Genomic DNA, 19,199 nt, shown 5'->3' with positions numbered 1-19,199 from the left:
ATGCAAGTCGCTATATAAATCCAAGTCTCTATAGAAATTCCTGAACCTGTGCAGGGAGTAGAAAGGAGGCGGGGACGGGATATCCCCATTAATGGACAGAAGAACCGGCCAATCAGGTGCCGTCGCTGGGGACGAGCTGCCAACGAGCCAGGCGAAGCTTGGGGGTGGGGGGGGGGTGTGAGTGACGGGCCGGCGGACCAATCCGGAGCGAAGGAGGCGTAGTGGGGACGTGACGGGGCCAATCAGAGGGCGGCGGAGGGGGGGCGGGATCTTCGAATCCTTCCAAGTACGCAGCGGCCGCCATCTTGTGAGCTGCCGTTGGGCGCGCGCTGACGGCGGGTCGTTTTTATGTTTTAAAAAATCATTTTCATTCAAAACAGTAAAATGGTAAAAATCTTTATCGGGAATCTGCCGCGCACAGTGACCAAGGAAGAGATTAAGGAGCTGTTTGAGAAGTACGGCAAACTGACCGAGTGCGACATTATCAAGGTGAGCACTCCTGAGACGGGCAAATCCAATAAATCGGTGCAGATAAAATACTGGGGGTGTATAAAAAATGTCAGGCTTTGGGCCGCAACCGCAGAGACCTTTTCCTTTTGTGTGTTTGAAAGTGAGGGCGATGGGCGGAAGAGAATTGGGGCCGGCCCGATCTGCTTGTGATGGTGTTGCAGTGAAATCCTTCCCCTCAACAACACTGGCGGGGGAGGGATATCATCTCAACCCCTGGGGGTGGGGAGAGACGTGCACTGCTGCAGAAAGGAAGATCATAAGAAATAGGAGCAGGAGTCGGCCATTCGAGCCTGCTCTGCCATTCAATGAGATCAGGGCTGATCTTCTGCCTCAACTCCATTCACCGGCCCTACCGCCATATCCCTTGATGCCCTTACTAGTCAGAAACCTTTCGACTTCTGTTTTAAATATACCCAACGACTGAGCCTCCACAGCCCTCTGGGGTAGAGAATTCCAAAGATTCACCGCCCTCTGAAGAAGTTTCTTCTCATCTCAGTCCTGAATGGCCTACCCTTTATCCTGAGGCTGTGGCCCCTGGTTCTAGATTCCCCAGCCAAGGGAAACATTCTCCTTGCATCCATCCTATTAAGTCCTGTAATAATTTTGTATGCTTCAATGCGATCCCCTCTCATTCTTCTGAATTCAAGAGAATACAGGCCTAGTTTACTCAATCTCTTCTCGTACGACAGTCCCGCCATCCCAGGAATCAATCTCGTGAACCTTCATTGCACTCCCTCTATGGCAAGTATATCCTTCCTTGGGTAAGGAGACCAAAATTGTACACGGTACTCCAGGTGTGGTCTCACCAAGGCCCTATATAATTGGAGTAAGACTTCTTTACTCCTGTACTCAAATCCTTGTAATGAAGGCCAGCATACCATTTGCCTTCCTAATGGTTTGCTGCATCTGCACATTCACTTTCAGTGACTCATGTACAAGGACACCCAGGTCCCTTTGAGCATCTACATTCCCCAATCTTTCACCATTTAGGAAATACTCTGCCTTTCTGTTTTTTCTACCAAAGTGGATAACTTCACATTTATCCACATTATATTCCATCTGCCATGTTCTCGCCCACTCACTGAGCCTGTCGAGACCCCCTTGAAGTCTCTTCACATCCTCTTCACAACTGACACTGCCACCTAGATTTGTATCATCAGCAAATTTGGAAATGTTACATTTAGTCCCCTCATCCAAATCATTGATATAGATTGTGAATCACAGAAATCACAGAAACCCCACAGTGCAGATAGAGGCCATTTCGGCCCATCGAGCCTGCACCGACACATATCCCAGCTGGGACCCAAGCACCAATCCTTGCAGTATCCCACTAGTCACAGCCTGCCATCCTGAAAAAGACCTGTTTATCCCTACTCTTTTTGTTTTCTGTCTGTTAACCAATTCTCAACCCATGCTAGTATATTACCCCCAATTCCAGGTGCCCTAATTTTGTTCACCAACCTCTTGTGTGGGACCTTATCGAAGGCCTTCTGAAAATCCAAATACACCACATCTACCGGTTCCCCTTTGTCTACTCCACTAGTTACATCCTCAAAGAACTCCAATAGGTTTGTCAAACAGGATTTCCCTTTCATAAATCCATGTTGACTCTGCCCAATCTTACTATTAGTTTCTAAGTGCCCAATTATTACATCCCTTATTTATACAGGTAGACTACCCTTTATCCGGACTTCCGAAAACCGAAACCCTCTAAAAACCGAAGGTTTTTTCGGTCAGCGTAAGTCCAGCGTAAGTCGTGCGCACGACCCCCCCGCCGACCCCGACCCCCACCGTAAGTCGGCGGGGGTCGGGGTCGGCGCGGGGGGGGGTCGTGCGCACGACCCCCCGCCCCCTGCGGACACACCTTCCGAAATTCTCCGAAAACCGAAACATGGCTGGTCCCGAGGTTTTCGGATAAAGGATAGTCTACCTGTAATAGATTCCAGCATTTTCCCAACTACTGATGTGTGGCTAACAGGTCTGTAGTTCCCCGTTTTCTCTCTTCCCTCCTTTCTTAAATAGCGGGGTTACGTTTGCTATTCTCCAATCTGCAGGAAGAGTTCCAGAATCTATAGAATTTTGGAAGATGATAACCAATGCGTCCACTATTCCAATGGCCAATCTTTCAAAACCCTAGGATGAAGGTCATCCGGTCCTTGGGATTTGCCCGGCTGCAGAAAGCGAGACCTGCCTGGCTGCAGAAAGCCTTGCATTTATATCGCACCTTTCACCATCTCGGGAAGTCCCAAAGCGCTTTACAGCCAATTAAGTACTTTTTGAAGTGTACTCACTGTGTTGTAATTTATGAAAAGCCAATTTGCGCACAGCAAGCTCCCACAGCAGCAATAATGACCTGATTATCTGTTTTAGTGATGTTGGTTTGAAAAGAAAGACTTGCATTTCTATAGCGCCTTTCACGACCACAGGATGTCTCAAAGCTCTTTACAGCCAATGAAGTACTATTGGAGTGTAGTCACTGTTGTAATGCAGGAAACGCGGCAGCCAATTTGCGCGCAGCAAGCTCCCACAAACAGCAATGTGATAATGACCAGATAAACTTTTTTATGTTGATTGAGAAATAAATATTGGCCCGGACACCAGGGATAACTCCCTACTCTTCAAAATAGTGCCATGGGATCTCTCTGGTCCATCGGAGAGGGAAGACGGGGCCTCGGTTTAGCTTCTCATCCGAAAGACGGCACCTCCAGACAGTGCAACGCTCCCTCAGTATTGCACTGGAGTGTCGGCCTGGATTTAGATGCTAAAGTCCCTGGAGTGGGACTTGAACCCACAACCTTCGGACTCAGAGGGAAAGAGAGAGCTACCAACTGAGCCACAGCTGATACAGCACCGCCCCTCCGACAGTGCGGCGCTCCCTCAGTACCGCCCCTCCGACGGTGCGGCGCTCCCTCAGTACCGCCCCTCCGACGGTGCGGCGCTCCCTCAGTACCGCCCCTCCGACGGTGCGGCGCTCCCTCAGTACCGCCCCTCCGACGGTGCGGCGCTCCCTCAGTACCGCCCCTCCGACGGTGCGGCGCTCCCTCAGTACCGCCCCTCCGACGGTGCGGCGCTCCCTCAGTACCGCCCCTCCGACGGTGCGGCGCTCCCTCAGTACCGCCCCTCCGACGGTGCGGCGCTCCCTCAGTACCGCCCCTCCGACGGTGCGGCGCTCCCTCAGTACCGCCCCTCCGACGGTGCGGCGCTCCCTCAGTACCGCCCCTCCGACGGTGCGGCGCTCCCTCAGTACCGCCCCTCCGACGGTGCGGCGCTCCCTCAGTACCGCCCCTCCGACGGTGCGGCGCTCCCTCAGTACCGCCCCTCCGACGGTGCGGCGCTCCCTCAGTACCGCCCCTCCGACGGTGCGGCGCTCCCTCAGTACCGCCCCTCCGACGGTGCGGCGCTCCCTCAGTACCGCCCCTCCGACGGTGCGGCGCTCCCTCAGTACCGCCCCTCCGACGGTGCGGCGCTCCCTCAGTACCGCCCCTCCGACGGTGCGGCGCTCCCTCAGTACCGCCCCTCCGACGGTGCGGCGCTCCCTCAGTACCGCCCCTCCGACGGTGCGGCGCTCCCTCAGTACCGCCCCTCCGACGGTGCGGCGCTCCCTCAGTACCGCCCCTCCGACGGTGCGGCGCTCCCTCAGTACCGCCCCTCCGACGGTGCGGCGCTCCCTCAGTACCGCCCCTCCGACGGTGCGGCGCTCCCTCAGTACCGCCCCTCCGACGGTGCGGCGCTCCCTCAGTACCGCCCCTCCGACGGTGCGGCGCTCCCTCAGTACCGCCCCTCCGACGGTGCGGCGCTCCCTCAGTACCGCCCCTCCGACGGTGCGGCGCTCCCTCAGTACCGCCCCTCCGACGCTCCCTCAGTACCGCCCCTCCGACGCTCCCTCAGTACCGCCCCTCCGACGCTCCCTCAGTACCGCCCCTCCGACGCTCCCTCAGTACCGCCCCTCCGACGCTCCCTCAGTACCGCCCCTCCGACGCTCCCTCAGTACCGCCCCTCCGACGCTCCCTCAGTACCGCCCCTCCGACGCTCCCTCAGTACCGCCCCTCCGACGCTCCCTCAGTACCGCCCCTCCGACGCTCCCTCAGTACCGCCCCTCCGACGCTCCCTCAGTACCGCCCCTCCGACGCTCCCTCAGTACCGCCCCTCCGACGCTCCCTCAGTACCGCCCCTCCGACGCTCCCTCAGTACCGCCCCTCCGACGCTCCCTCAGTACCGCCCCTCCGACGCTCCCTCAGTACCGCCCCTCCGACGCTCCCTCAGTACCGCCCCTCCGACGCTCCCTCAGTACCGCCCCTCCGACGCTCCCTCAGTACCGCCCCTCCGACGCTCCCTCAGTACCGCCCCTCCGACGGTGCGGCGCTCCCTCAGTACCGCCCCTCCGACGGTGCGGCGCTCCCTCAGTACCGCCCCTCCGACGGTGCGGCGCTCCCTCAGTACCGCCCCTCCGACGGTGCGGCGCTCCCTCAGTACCGCCCCTCCGACGGTGCGGCGCTCCCTCAGTACCGCCCCTCCGACGGTGCGGCGCTCCCTCAGTACCGCCCCTCCGACGGTGCGGCGCTCCCTCAGTACCGCCCCTCCGACGGTGCGGCGCTCCCTCAGTACCGCCCCTCCGACGGTGCGGCGCTCCCTCAGTACCGCCCCTCCGACGGTGCGGCGCTCCCTCAGTACCGCCCCTCCGACGGTGCGGCGCTCCCTCAGTACCGCCCCTCCGACGGTGCGGCGCTCCCTCAGTACCGCCCCTCCGACGGTGCGGCGCTCCCTCAGTACCGCCCCTCCGACGGTGCGGCGCTCCCTCAGTACCGCCCCTCCGACGGTGCGGCGCTCCCTCAGTACCGCCCCTCCGACGGTGCGGCGCTCCCTCAGTACCGCCCCTCCGACGGTGCGGCGCTCCCTCAGTACCGCCCCTCCGACGGTGCGGCGCTCCCTCAGTACCGCCCCTCCGACGGTGCGGCGCTCCCTCAGTACCGCCCCTCCGACGGTGCGGCGCTCCCTCAGTACCGCCCCTCCGACGGTGCGGCGCTCCCTCAGTACCGCCCCTCCGACGGTGCGGCGCTCCCTCAGTACCGCCCCTCCGACGGTGCGGCGCTCCCTCAGTAGCGCCCCTCCGACGGTGCGGCGCTCCCTCAGTAGCGCCCCTCCGACGGTGCGGCGCTCCCTCAGTAGCGCCCCTCCGACGGTGCGGCGCTCCCTCAGTAGCGCCCCTCCGACGGTGCGGCGCTCCCTCAGTAGCGCCCCTCCGACGGTGCGGCGCTCCCTCAGTAGCGCCCCTCCGACGGTGCGGCGCTCCCTCAGTAGCGCCCCTCCGACGGTGCGGCGCTCCCTCAGTAGCGCCCCTCCGACGGTGCGGCGCTCCCTCAGTAGCGCCCCTCCGACGGTGCGGCGCTCCCTCCGGACCGCACTGGAGTGTCTGCCTAGATTTTTGTGCTCAAGTCTCGAGTGGGACTTGAACCTTCTGACTCAAAGGCGAAAGTGCTACCGACTGAGCCACGGCTGACACTCTTCTCCAAGGAGTTCCCCTCTCAGAAAAAGATGTAGAATCTTGCTTCATCATTTCCTGGAATTTGAATTAAGGATAGAAAGGGAGATAATGGAAAAGAGAATCCCATGAACAGTGTCGCAAACAACATAAAGCACATTGGCGTAAAAGAGAAGTATAATCTTTTTGTATGGAAGAATATAATAGTCTCGCCATTAGTTTCTTACATCCTTTGTCATTTTTACCAACCTGGAGACCCTTGAGTTGAGTTTCCCATCACATTAGAAACTTGAAAGTGTTTCTGATGTGGGTAGCCTCTGAGTCAGTAGATTGTGCATTTAAGTCCCACTCCAGATATTTGCGCACAAAGTCTGGGCTGACACTCCAGTGCAGTACTGAGGGAGTGCTGCACTGTCGGAGGGACAGTATTGAGGGAGCTCTGGCAGTACTGAGGGAGCGCCGCACTGTCGGAGGGGCGGTACTGAGGGAGTGCCGCACTGAGGGAGCGCCGCACTGAGGGAGCGCAGTACTGAGGGAGCGCAGTACTGAGGGAGCGCAGTACTGAGGGAGCGCAGTACTGAGGGAGCGCAGTACTGAGGGAGCGCAGTACTGAGGGAGCGCAGTACTGAGGGAGTGCCGCACTGAGGGAGTGCCGCACTATTGGAGGGGCAGTACTGAGCGAGCACCGCACTGTTGGAGGGGCAGTATTGAGGGAGTGCTGCACTGTCGGAGGGACAGTATTGAGGGAGCGCCGTACTGTCGGAGGGGCAGTGCTGAGGGAGCGCGGCACTGTCGGAGGGGCAGTACTGAGGGAGCGCCGCACCGTCGGAGTGGCAGTACTGAGGGAGTGTGCACTGTCGGAGATGCCGTCTTTCAGATGAGAAATTAAACTGAGGCCCCGTCTGCCCCCTCAGGTGGACATAAAGGATCCCACACCTACTATTCGAAGAAGAGCAGGGGGAGTCCTGGCCAATATTTACAGTCAATACCTAAGGTAGATTAGGATCTGGTCATTCTCTCATTGATGATTGTGGGAGCTTGCTGTGCTCAAATTGGCTGCCATGTTTTCTACATTACAGCAGTGAGTACACTTTCTGAAACTGCAAGAGAATTGCAGATTGCCGGGGAGTGAGGGCTGAGGGTCTTAGCCCTGATGCTGGGATGTAGGGCTGGGGTAATTGTGAGTGTTGGGGCCCAGTGAAGCCCTGGAGGGATTTGTAAAGAAGGAGGTGGATTTTGTAATTGATGTATTTGGGAGAGGATGCCAGTGGAAAGGTTGTACGATAGTGGCAGTTGCTCTAGAACAAGGATGGGGCTGAAGCTCTGGATGGACTCAGACTAGAGTGTGACATTTTTGGTGGGGGGGGTTGAATAAGATGACTTTGACCTTGTCATGTTGGGATGGAGAACGTTAAATTATGACTTGCTGTTGGTAGTTCACGGTGGTACCCTCCCATGTTCCACCCTGCGTAAACTTGAGGTCATCCAAAACTCGGCTGCCCGTGTCCTAACTTGCACCAAGTCCCATTCACCCATCAGCAATGCTCGCTGACCTCCATTGGCTCCTGGTTAAGCAGCGTCTCGATTTTAAAATTCTCATCCTTGTTCTCAAATCCCTCCATGGTCTCCTCGCCCCCCCCCCCCCCTATCTCTGTAATCTCCTCCGGCCCCACAACTCCCCGAGATATCTGCGATCCTCCAATTCTGGCCTCTTGAGCATCCCCGATTTTAATCGCTCCACCATTGGTGGCCGTGCCTTCAGCCGCCTGGGCCCTGAGCTCAGGAATTCCCTCCCTAAACCTCTCCGCCTCTCTCTCCTTTTAAGACGCTCCTTAAAACCGACCTCTGTCCTAATATCTCCTTACTTGGCTCGGTGTCATATTATGTTTGATAATGCTCCTGTGAAGCGCCTTAGGACGTCTTCCTGCATTAAAGGCGCTATATAAATACAAGTTGTTGTTGGTAGTGGAAATGTAAAGCCAGGTGTCCTTGGCACACACATGGGAGCTGGCCCTGTATTTATGGACATGGTTAGAGAGGCAGCATGTAGACGGGGAATGGGAGTGGGCCAACGAGGCACACCAGATTGGTTGCAACCTAGATAGTGGAGAAGCCATTGTCAGAGATGTGTTAGCTATTTTGAGAGTGGATTGCTGCCACAGCAGTGGACTGTGCAGGAAATGGTGGTCGACTGCAATAAAGACCTTGGAGAGCCTCCAGGAGGAATATTCTGTTGGAGAATGGGATATTGGTTTCAGCGCTGTGGCAGCCAGGCTGAAGATGTTCAAACAGGGGGTGGTATTATGGATGGGTTTGGAAGTTGGCAATTGTGAACGGGAACTGGGGAATATGGATAAGCAGCTGGATGCTGCACTTGACTCAGCCAGAGGGATAACTGTAAATGTGCTGGGGTCTGTAAATGGCTTGATTTCTTACTTGCAAGTTGGTCATTTTTTTGAAATATATGGGCTCAAAAAGGGATGTTGTTAAGGCTGCGACTTCCTATATCCGAACTCCAATGTACATATAGAAATACATAGAATGTACAACACGGAAATAGTCTGCGTGGGTGTTTACACTCCACGCGAGCAAGTAGTTGGAACCACATTTACCCGACCTGCTCCCATATCCCTTCAACACCTTTTTGCTTCATCCGCTTACCTAATCTCGGATGCTGACAGAATCTGTCTCGGCCACTTGACCCCGGAAATGAGTTCCACGTCCTCGCAGCTCTGTGTGTGAAGAAGTTTATCCTCCTCTGTGTTCTAAATCTCTTGTATCGATGGCCCCTCGACCCCTCAACTACCGGAAGCAGTCCGGTTCTATCTACCCTGTCCCATCCTTTCATAATTCTAAACCTTTCTGTCATATTGCCCTGTAATCTGCCTCATTCCAATGAAAAAGACCCAGTTGTTGAAGTTTTTTTTATTGCATTTCCTCATACCAGGCAACTTCCCAGTGAATCAGCATTGCACATAGAAACATCGAAGATAGGAGCAGGAGTAGGCCATTCGGCCCCTCGAGCCTGCTCCGCCATTCAATGAGATCATGGCTGATCATCCAAACTCAGTACCCTGTCCCTGCTTTCTCCCCATACCCCTTGATCCCTTTAGCCTTAAGAAATATATCCAACTCCTTCTTAAATATATTTAATGAATTGGCCTCAACTGCCTTCTGTGGTAGAGAATTCCACAGGTTCACCACTCTCTGGGTGAAGAAATTCCTCCTCATCTCTGTCCTAAATGGCTTACCCCTTATCCTTAGACTGTGACCCCTGGTTCTGGACTCCCCGACCATCGGGAACATCCTTCCTGCATCTAGTCTGTCTAGTCCTGTTAGAATTTTATAAGTTTCAATGCGATCCCCTCTCATTCTCCTAAACTCCAGCCAGTACAAGCCCAATCGACCCAATCTCTCCTCATACGCCATTCCTGCCATCCCAGGTATCAGTCTGGTGAATCTTCGCTGCACTCCCTCCATGGCAAGAACATCCTTCCTCAGATAAGGTACCCCTCTGCAGCCTCCATGCCCTTCCTGTAGTATGGAGCCCTGTACAGCACACAGTATGTTGGTATCAGTAGCTTGTTGTTCTATGCAGGTCAATGGGATCGTTGTTTGTTTTATGTCTACTCTGGGGATTTGTAACATCCACGTAAACAAAACCTGAGCGGTCAATAACCAGGGGACATAGATTTAAAGTAATTGGTAGAAGGATTAGAGGGGAGTTGAGGAGAATTCTTTTCACCCAGAGGGTGGTGGGGGTCTGGAACTCGCTGCCTGAAAGGGTGGTAGAGGCAAAGACCCTCATCGCATTTAAAAAGTACTTGGATCTGCACTTGAAGTGCCGGAACCTACAGGGCTACGGACCGAGAGCTGGAAAGTGGGATTAGGCTGGAGAGCTCTTTTTCAGCCGGCACAGATACGATGGGCCGAATGGCCTCCTGTGCTGTAAATTCCTCTGATTCTAAAAGAGGATGTGTCTGTAGATTGTGGGAGCAGTGGAGGTAAAGAGCTCTCCCGATTTGAGAAAGTCAGTAAACCTGGAATGGAGCTTGAGGTATGGTTCAGAGGGCCGTGGCAGGGAGTTGGGTGGCTGCGTGGCTATCCTCGTTCATGGTTGGTGGGGCTGGAGAAGAGAAACAAAATGTTTTTGTTTTATTTGACAGAATTATGGCTTTGTGCACATGGAGGATAAAGAGGCAGCAGATGAGGCGATCAAGAACCTGCACCATCACAAGCTCCACGGGCTCCCCATCAACGTCGAGGCCAGCAAGAGCAAGGTGAAAACCTCGACCAAGCTGCACGTCAGTAACGTCGGCGCCGAGTGCACCAACCAGGAGCTGCGGGCCAGGTTCGAGGAGTACGGGCCTGTCATCGAGTGCGACATTGTCAAGGACTATGCCTTTGTGCACATGGAGAGGGAGGAGGATGCCATGGAAGCTATCCGCGGGTTTGATGGCACAGAGTTTAAAGGTGAAGTAGCCGGGGAGGAGGGTTACTTACCACACTCTGCAAGGGCACCACCGCAGTACTGACTGATGTTGTTTGTGGTTTAGAATTCCAATATATTCAAGAAGGAGTTAGATATATTTCTTAAGGCTAGGGGGATCAAGGGATATGGGGCGAAAGCAGGGACAGAGTACTGAATTTGGATGATCAGCCATGATCTCATTAAATGGCGGAGCAGGCTCGAGGGGCTGAATGGCCGACTCCTGCTCCTATCTTCTATGCTTCTGTGTTTCTCCCTGTGAGTTGTGGATGGAAGTGAAGGGAGCAAGAGGAAAAAATTAACACTTTACAATCCTTCAGCCACCACCCCCCCCCCCCCCCCCCCCTTTGTTAAAAAGGAAAATTCTGCTGGTTTTTTTTTTAAAGAGAAGGTACTTGATGAACTTCTGATATCCTGCCGTTTCCAAGTCCTAATTCTGGTACCAGTTGTCCTCTTCGCTACATCTGCATCTAGTTTTCCCAAGTGTCCAGTTGCTGTTGACTGTTCCGTGTGTCCCTGATGGATCACTGGGGAAAAAAGGTCACCAGCCAGTGCAGCAGAGAGCTGTGCATCCTAAAAGTCCTGGTTCAAACTCCCGGCCCGTGCCGAATTGGCAGATAGCCAGGGGAGCAGTTAGCCCAGTGTAATTAGCCTGCGGTGTTCCTGGGCTGGGGGAGAGGGGTAAATCTGAGAGAGCTGTCCAGTGGGCCCCCCCCCCCCCCCATAAGATTGGAAATGGCACATGTTGACGTGCGTTGAGGGCAGGGTTGGGTTTGGCTTTCATGTCATTCTCCCACAGTTGAATAGGTTGTTAATACTTGTGTTGTCTAAGCTCACAAGTGAAGACTGGGCATGGTGCTGGCAGACCTGGAATTGGTTCCCAGCCTTCAGGAGATGAGGGGAGATTATATGAATTACTCTGTGGAACTTGAGGGTCTGATAGATTTTCTTCCAGACCTGATTTGGATCAACGAGTAGCGATGGGTTCATTCATTTCTTGCATGTCGATCGACTTGATTCTATGTTTTCACAGTCGGAGGGTGCTCACCTTAAAATTGGTTCCTTTCCTTCGAAAGGCTGTGTCATGAATCTTAACATGACTCATGAAGTAACACTGGGCGGCCAGCTGGTGGCGCCGTCCAAGGAGTAGAAATACTCGGGCGTGGGCCCAGCTTGCTCAGGATGTTTCTGTAACCAGGAACTAGTGATGTAACTAGAAATCTCATGGTTTTGAAACAGTTGATTAAAGCCTTGTTTTATACTCAAACCAGGCTGCAAGGCGTTTCTGACTGCGGGTCATTCCAGCAACGGCCGACTGCGCATAAACTGCTGCCGTAGACCGCGCACAGGCGGCACGGAAAGTACAGCGCGCAGGGCGCGATGTTTAGAACCATGAGCACCCGTGTTAATCTGAAGGGGGAAACTATCCATACCAGAAGGGGTCTGGCTCGATTCCCGGCCCACCCCAAGTTACCCGGCATCAGCTGAGGTAGCTGTGTGGTCTTGGCTGAGGAGGGCAGGGGGGTAGAGAAAGTTACCGAGGATTCCCAGTCCTGATCTCTGGTGATTCCTGCCTGAAGGAACAAGCATGCAGTCAGGACAGGACTGGGCTCTGCTGTGTCGCCTTATGTTGTCGAATAGTCTGTTGACGTCCATCATCTAGACTTGCAAGTGAAGACAGCCATTTGAGAGAGATGCTGTACTCCAGTAGGTGATGGCACATTCAGGAGAAAGCTGTTTGAGAGAGGGTAGTTTAAACCAGAAAACAGGCAAATAACTTGTGTGAATTAAAGCCTAGTTGCATTAGCCAGAAACCTGAGAAATCCAGGTATCTGTGGATGAAGGATAATTGGGCTGGAGGGAGGCTTTGTCTCAGATGGAAGCTCGGCAGTTTTCAGTATCAAGTGCTCGTGTCAACCACCGAAACTATTGTGCATCAGTCAGATTGAGATTGTAAGTGCTGAGTTTGCATTGATGTTGGTTTTACCCAGAGGTTTGTGGACACGCTGGCGCGTGTGTTTTTATTTGGCATTTGGTCCTCGGTCTGTCCTTGACTGCTCCCACGAGAGCTGGCCAAGGATGTTCCGTCAGCAGCGGGTTATCGGAGTTTACCAGTGCTGTTTTTGTGCAATGATGTAACGTCTGTAGATTTAAAGGGGTAATTCCACGATACTGCGCTCCCAGTGGGGGGCCACACACCGGGGAGAGAGCGCAGGTAGGAGCTAGAGGATAAGGTGTTATAGGCTGGGGAAATCACAGATACATTTCTTATTGAGTGCAGTTTCACACTGAGAATGCAGGGTCGCGCAATTACCCCACGAGGCTCCGTTTACAGGCCAGAGGGTCTCGGTCGCAGGTCTGAATCGGTACTGCCGCCGAACTCCTGATGGCACAGTAAGTGCAGAATGTAACTTGTTCTTTCAAAAGACTCTCTACCCAACTTTGAAATAACTCGAGTGCTGCTCCCCTGATGGCTCGGCAAGGTTATCCAGGGATCAGCTCAGCCACACAGGCTAGTTAGGTCTTTACAATTGGCTTAGCGAAGGGGGAACGCGGTCCAGGGTTCTTGCACCCGACTGCTATCCAGTGACGCCCGCCGGCCAGTGCGTGGATGGCGGGCGAGGAGGATCTGCCTCCGCTGCGATGCCTCCCTGCAGCCAAATAGCCTGCTGTCACTCGATTGCCTAGGCTCGCCCATGAACGGTGGCGCCTGGATTCGGGGTAGTGCAGGGTGACCAGTGTCTGTGGAACTGTCTCCAGCACGGAGGGGAAAATTGGTGAGAAGGGCGGGGGAGGAAAGTAATAACTCCAGCCACCTCGCGAAAGGGGAATCGCACCCAGCACCCACACACATTTATTGTTTCCTGAATGGTGACCCTGTAAAATTTAAGAGCGAGGCTGTGAATTGATTCTGTTGGTGACAGAATTGGTGTTTTCAGTCACGGTGATTCTGCTGCCATTTTAATGTTTTCGGTGCTTATTATTGGGAGACTAACTTGCCGTGTTGTTTGTGACTGATGAAGCTGCAGCTCCCCGTCGTTGTACCTCCTGGGATTTTTCGGGTGCACGGCGTTTGCCACCGGGAAAACTGTCAGGACCGCCGTTTTTTTGGGAAGGAGCAAACAAAACACTTTGCCAAACGCAGCAGCTAAGTGTTTAAAAGTATAATGTGAGAGAGAGTGGACCTGCTCCTCGTCCTCAGCACCTCCTCCGCTGTGGAACTTCCTTCAGCTGTCTGTACGTGACCTAGGCGGTGCGCGGCGTGTCGGGGAGGAGATCGAGGTACTGGAGGGTGACCCTCACACTGCCTGAAAACATGCAAACGTCTTTCCAGACCTGTGGCGTGCAGACTAACGATGTTTCGGGTAGCTTGTAAGATCGAACCTCTTTTTGTGTATCTTGCCTGCCTGTGTGACTGGTGATTTTTTTAAAAAATTGCTTTGTAGTTGCATCCCTATAGCTGACTTGCACGCCGTCCATTGACTCTTTACAAAAACCCGGTGACGGCTCGTGTTCTTGGTAGCTGCACTCTGTCCCGATGTGCCTGGTGCCGGTTCTCCTCTCCGTCAGGCCACCTTGAATGTCGGCCTTTGTTTATTTAATTCCCGGTCACCGCCCAGGGAAGTATCTTGTGGGGGTTCCACCGCTTTAACTGTTCTTTTGGAGGGGGTAAACCGAACAGTAGACACACTCTGACTGATCTGCAGCCTCCTTGAAGGGAAACTCCCCTTTTTGCCCCTTTTTTTTGAAAATTTGCTCCCTGTGTTTTCTTGGTGGAAAACCGATCGTCAGTGTGGACCACGCTGAATGACTTGGAATGAATTGCTGGGCAGGAAGTAGTGTGAGGGAGCTGAATGTCTCATCAGTTAAAGCAATGATTCATTGCTACTGACATTTGGTTTCCTCACACACTCCAGCTTAGCACCTGTTCTTAAAGTGATTTTTCTTCCCTCTCCGGGTCAGTTGAGAAATGCAAAGATGAAAGAGTATTAAACCTCATTAGTCTTAAAGAGGAAGCAACATCTAGGGAAGTACCTCTTTGCTTCTGATCTTTCTGGAGACCTGTCAGCTTGGGTCCCCTTCTCTGCCAGGCCAGTACATGATGCTAGCCATGGAGAGGTGAGCCATGATTCTCAGAACAGCTCCGCTGAAAACTGGGAGGGAGGGAGACAGGACTTTGAATGCTGTGGTACCACACCCTAGGAAACCGGCTGGGTGCTCTTTATCCCTCGCCAAGGCTATGGACTCGATCAGACCTGAGCCGCTCGGAAAAGTGACGCCTTCCAAAACCGTATTCTTGAAAGGCTATTTTCATTCATTCCTTTATGGAATGGGGGGAATACTTTAAACAAAAAGGTACTTCCCTCCCTTCCTCTAAGTCTTAATTTTACCGTGGCATTTGACTGCTTGTCGCAGTACAAACCATTCAGAACTATGTGAAAAGTCTCTGTTAGCTTCATCAACTAAACAGAATTTTACAGAATTAGTGTCTCTCTTTTCTCTCTTCCCCCCCCCCCCCCCCCCCCCCCATCCCTCAATAACCAACTGGTAATTATTTGACTCCCCTGCAACATGGTGACTGCCCTCACCTCCTTGGTAGCAGTCGTAATGAGTTCCCCTCTTTACCCCCACCCCCCCCCACCTTTTGCAGTGTTTAAACAGAACCACAGCAAGTGTCCACGTATTTTTTTTTAATGTAATTGAGCAACCTCTCTTGCGTCTTGTTTTCAAAGGCAAACGGATCCATGTGCAGCTGTCGAGGAGCCGGCTCCGGACACAACCCGGGATGGGCGAGAAAAACGGCTGTTTTCGGTGCGGTAAAGAGGGCCACTGGTCTAAAGAATGCCCCAAAGATCGCGGCGGTTTCGACGGTGGATTCCCTTGCGACTACCCCCAACCTTACCCAATGCGGCCCATGTCTGCGTACGGAGAGCGTCCGTTGTACAACGAGCGGTACGGGATGGCCGAGCACTACGAGGGCTACGTGGCCCAGCCATATGCGGCAGCGGGAGATCCCTACTTTGACCGGCGGCCGGCCCAGCTTGCACCGATAGGCACCGGGATGAGCGATTGCGTCCCTGGCGGGTTAGATCCCTACGGGAGGCACCCTGTGCCGCCCCCGCCCCCTCCCTATTTCGACCGGGATAGGAGCCCTCTGCGACGGACGCCCGTGGCCGCCTCGAGCACCGGATACGGGTTTGATTACACGCAAGTCACTGCGGCGGCAATGCCCACTAGACCTCCGTATGACGTGTCGAGCGCAGCGGGGAATACCTACGTGGACCGTGCGCGATACTCTATGTTCTGATCCAAAGGTGAGGCACTATCCTCTTTCAAACTGCAGGTGTGTGTCTGACGTTGCAGACTTTGCTTCAGATGGAACCTACTCAGTGACTAATACACAAGGTGCAGTGAGGCTCCCCTCCCTCCTGCTCCCCCCCCCCCCCCCTTCACCATAAGATCCCAGAGGGACCCTGGTTCCTAATGATTCGTATTGGGGAAAGTGATTTAACTTTATTCAGCACAAGCAAGACTTAATACATTACAGTATTCAAGCAGCAGTTTACAGAGAATAGTTGAGACTTGTATTACCCCGTTACCCTCTGGGTAGAAGCGCAGCCATGAGTAAGCTGCACCCTGTGTCTCTCTTCATCTCCCGGGTGTCTCCTTGATTCTTCCTGAAATCTTCTACACTTTGTGGCTGTCGAGATCCCCCTTACACTCATTCAAAAACCTATGGAGTCCTACTGTACCCATCACTGGCTGGCATCCAACGCCCAATTGTCAAGCTGCCATGCCCGCAGCACCTTGGCTTACGCTAGTCTTATGACCGCCCGCCCCCCCCCCCCCCCCCCCCCCCCCCCCCGGACGACATCTGTTTTTGACCCATCAAGACTCATATCTGGAGTAGTTAGGCAACACAAAAGGAACCTGTCTCCAGTGTCGTGATCTGGCGCCCTTGCTGCTTCTGTGAGAGGCCTCTGGCTTTCAAGACACCATAACATTCCAACACAGTGGCAACTGCACCCGACCTTGCTTCCCAGACTAGCTGCACTCTATGCTGGCCAACTTTCACCCACAGCCTCCCTATTCGACCATGGCAATCCTCTTTCTCACCCCAGGCTGTCTGGTTACAGCTTACTCGCAGACTATCATTGCATACAGTTGATGGTTACAGACATCGACATTTAATTCTTGCACACGTTGATAAATCAGTTATTGATGATTATACCACTAAAGATAGAAAACAGGTATTCTAAAAACCAACGAATCCACGATAATCTTGCACTCTCGCCCGCGCCCCCCCCCCCCCCCCCCCAAACCAGCCCTAGGGCTCAGAGAATTTATCCAATGAGTATTTGAGCCGTACCCATACCAATCGAGAGCAACCCAGGTTCAATGTCCCAGTTTCTGCTCAGTTTGCTGATCTCGGCTGAGGCTGCTAACACATGCCTCCGCACCCTGTGGGCTAAGAAGGGGGGGTTTATCGGCGGAGGCACCTGCTTCCGATTGCTCTCTTTAAACCCCCCCCCCCCCCCACTGGAAGTATGTGTGGGGTGACAATAAGATCAGGGTGGCTTGGGATTCCCCATGGCTGTTGAGTAAGCTTCTGTCGCACTCTTATCAAGGTTCACGCATGAATTGGGACCAGAAGGGAGCCCGTGGAGCCGTAGCTCCGGATAGGGTCGATGCCTGTAGGTGAGGAGGGGAGAATATTGCCCAGAAACCCAGTGTATTGACCGACATGGCGGCCTGCGCCATTATTGAAGTAGATGTTCGGTGCAATCTTATTGAAACATATAAGATTGTGAAGGGGGTGGATCGGGTGGATGCGGGGAGGATGTTCCCGATGATGGGTGAAACTAGAACTAGGGGGCATAGTCTTAGAATAAGGGACTGCTCTTTCAAAACTGAGATGAGGAGGAACTACTTCACTCAGAGGGTGGTAGGTCCATGGAATATGCTGCCCCAAAAAGCTGTAGAAGCTACATCATTACATAAATTTAAAACAGAAATAGACAGTTTCCTAGAAGTAAAGGGAATTAAGGGTTACGGGGAGCGGGCAGGAATTTGGACATGAGTCTAGGTTCGGATCGGACATGGCCCTGTGGGTAGCGGAGCGGGCCCAGGGGCCGTGTAGCCTGATCCTGCTCCTATTTCGTGTGTCTAATTCTGTTAGATTCAGGAGATGGTTCTGTGATAGTAGATTGGCGGTTAGGATCAGATCAGCCATGATCTTATTGAATGGCGGAGCAGGCTCGAGGGGCCGATTGGCCTACTCCTGCTCCTATTTCTTATGTTCTTATAACCAGACCACTGCCGTAACCTCACAAGCAGTCGATCTTTGTACAAAAATGGACCAAAAAAACTCAACTATTTTTATGAGTTTTTCTCTCTACTGCCGAGGACCTCCGTTCTTTGTGCATTAGCCACTGAATGTCTCCAGGTCTGTTACCCACATGGCTCGTGTAGGGCAGGGTGACACGGCTGCGTGTTTCAGGGCAGCCGGTTCGGACCACGGACTCGAGGTGAGGCGCGTGCCTTTCTTTTTTAAAACATATTAAATAAATAAATAAATCAAAATTGACCTCCATGTGTGCTTTTTATTTCTTGCAGGAATGATAAGTATCCCTTGATGAGAGAGTCGGGTTCCCCAGTACACGTGCGAATCTTCGGGTTGTGCGGGATGCGTCCATCAGCGGGATATAGCGCAAAGGATGTTTGGTGCGATACCTTACCCTGATACCTTACCCTAATTTTAAAAAGAAAAGTTACTAAAATGAAACTCGGCTACACACCCGAGCTCACTTATCCACCGTGAGCGGTGGCCTGTCTTCCCCCCCGAAGACCGAGCTTGTTCTGCGTGTTTTATTTTGAAAATGGTTCTTTGTGCTAGTCCGGTGTATATTGCACCTCTATCAGCGGTCAGTAAACAAGCTCGCTCTCTTTCTTTTAGTTATGCATTTTCTTGTATTAAAAGCTTATACAATAAATACCAGGTGTTTCACATTCAGTTCCTGGCTCCGAGTTGCTGCTTTGCGTTTGGTCCCTTTCCTGTCTTGCCTTTTTTAAAAATGGTGTGCGTGAGAGAGGGGAATCTGAGCAGCTTCGCTGGAGGACAGGAGGCAGCTTCAGGCAGTTATACATCAGTGTATGTAGCACTCGCCCATACAGTCCCGTGAGACCCCCAGCTCTCTCCCTGGTCCGTCTTCAGTGAGCTGACCTCTGCTGGTTCATTGACTCCTCTTAGGAAGCAGTGGGCGAGAACGGGATCTGGCCTCTGCCTAAGGCCCACTGTTGTCGAATAGCCTGTTGCCACTCACTGTCTCGGTTCAGGAGGTGAAGAACGGTCACTTGGGCCAAGATGTGTGGAACTGAAACCCAGCAAAATTAATCCAATACATTTATTCGGGATTCAAAACCTTGTATAAGAAGTAAAAGCAGGAGTCGGCCATTTGGCCCCTCGAGCCTGCTCCGCCATTTCAATAAGATCATGGCTGATCTTTGACCTAAATTCCACTTTCCCCGCCTGATCTCCATATCCCTTGATTCCCCCAGAGTCCAAAAATCTATCGGCCTTGAATATACTCAATGAATCAGCAACCACAGCCCTCTGTGGTAGAGAATTCCAAAGATTCACCACCCTCTGAGTGAAGAAATTCCTCCTCATCTCAGTCCTAAATGGCCGACCCCTTATCCTGAGACTGTGACCCCTGGTTC

The 19,199-nt window shown here is 53.3% G+C and overlaps 1 protein-coding gene across 1 annotated transcript; it reads left to right on the top strand.

Annotated features, from left to right (window-relative positions):
- The first annotated feature begins 278 nt into the window (after positions 1–278).
- On the top strand, positions 279–18,492 carry LOC147092938 (RNA-binding protein 4B-like). The gene is made up of 4 exons (XM_085976262.1): positions 279–489; positions 10,156–10,462; positions 15,212–15,793; positions 18,096–18,492. Exons 1-3 carry the CDS (start codon positions 385–387, stop codon positions 15,784–15,786), a joined length of 987 nt encoding a protein of 328 aa, XP_085832388.1. The 5' UTR covers positions 279–384; the 3' UTR covers positions 15,787–15,793; positions 18,096–18,492.
- The last annotated feature ends 707 nt before the right edge of the window (positions 18,493–19,199 follow it).

This window comes from Somniosus microcephalus, unplaced genomic scaffold (genome assembly GCF_052327205.1).
Source record: "Somniosus microcephalus isolate GS21.2 unplaced genomic scaffold, FLI_Smic_1.0 unresolved_chr2, whole genome shotgun sequence".
Lineage (NCBI taxonomy): Eukaryota > Metazoa > Chordata > Chondrichthyes > Squaliformes > Somniosidae > Somniosus > Somniosus microcephalus.
This window is presented reverse-complemented; position numbering and strand designations above follow the sequence as displayed.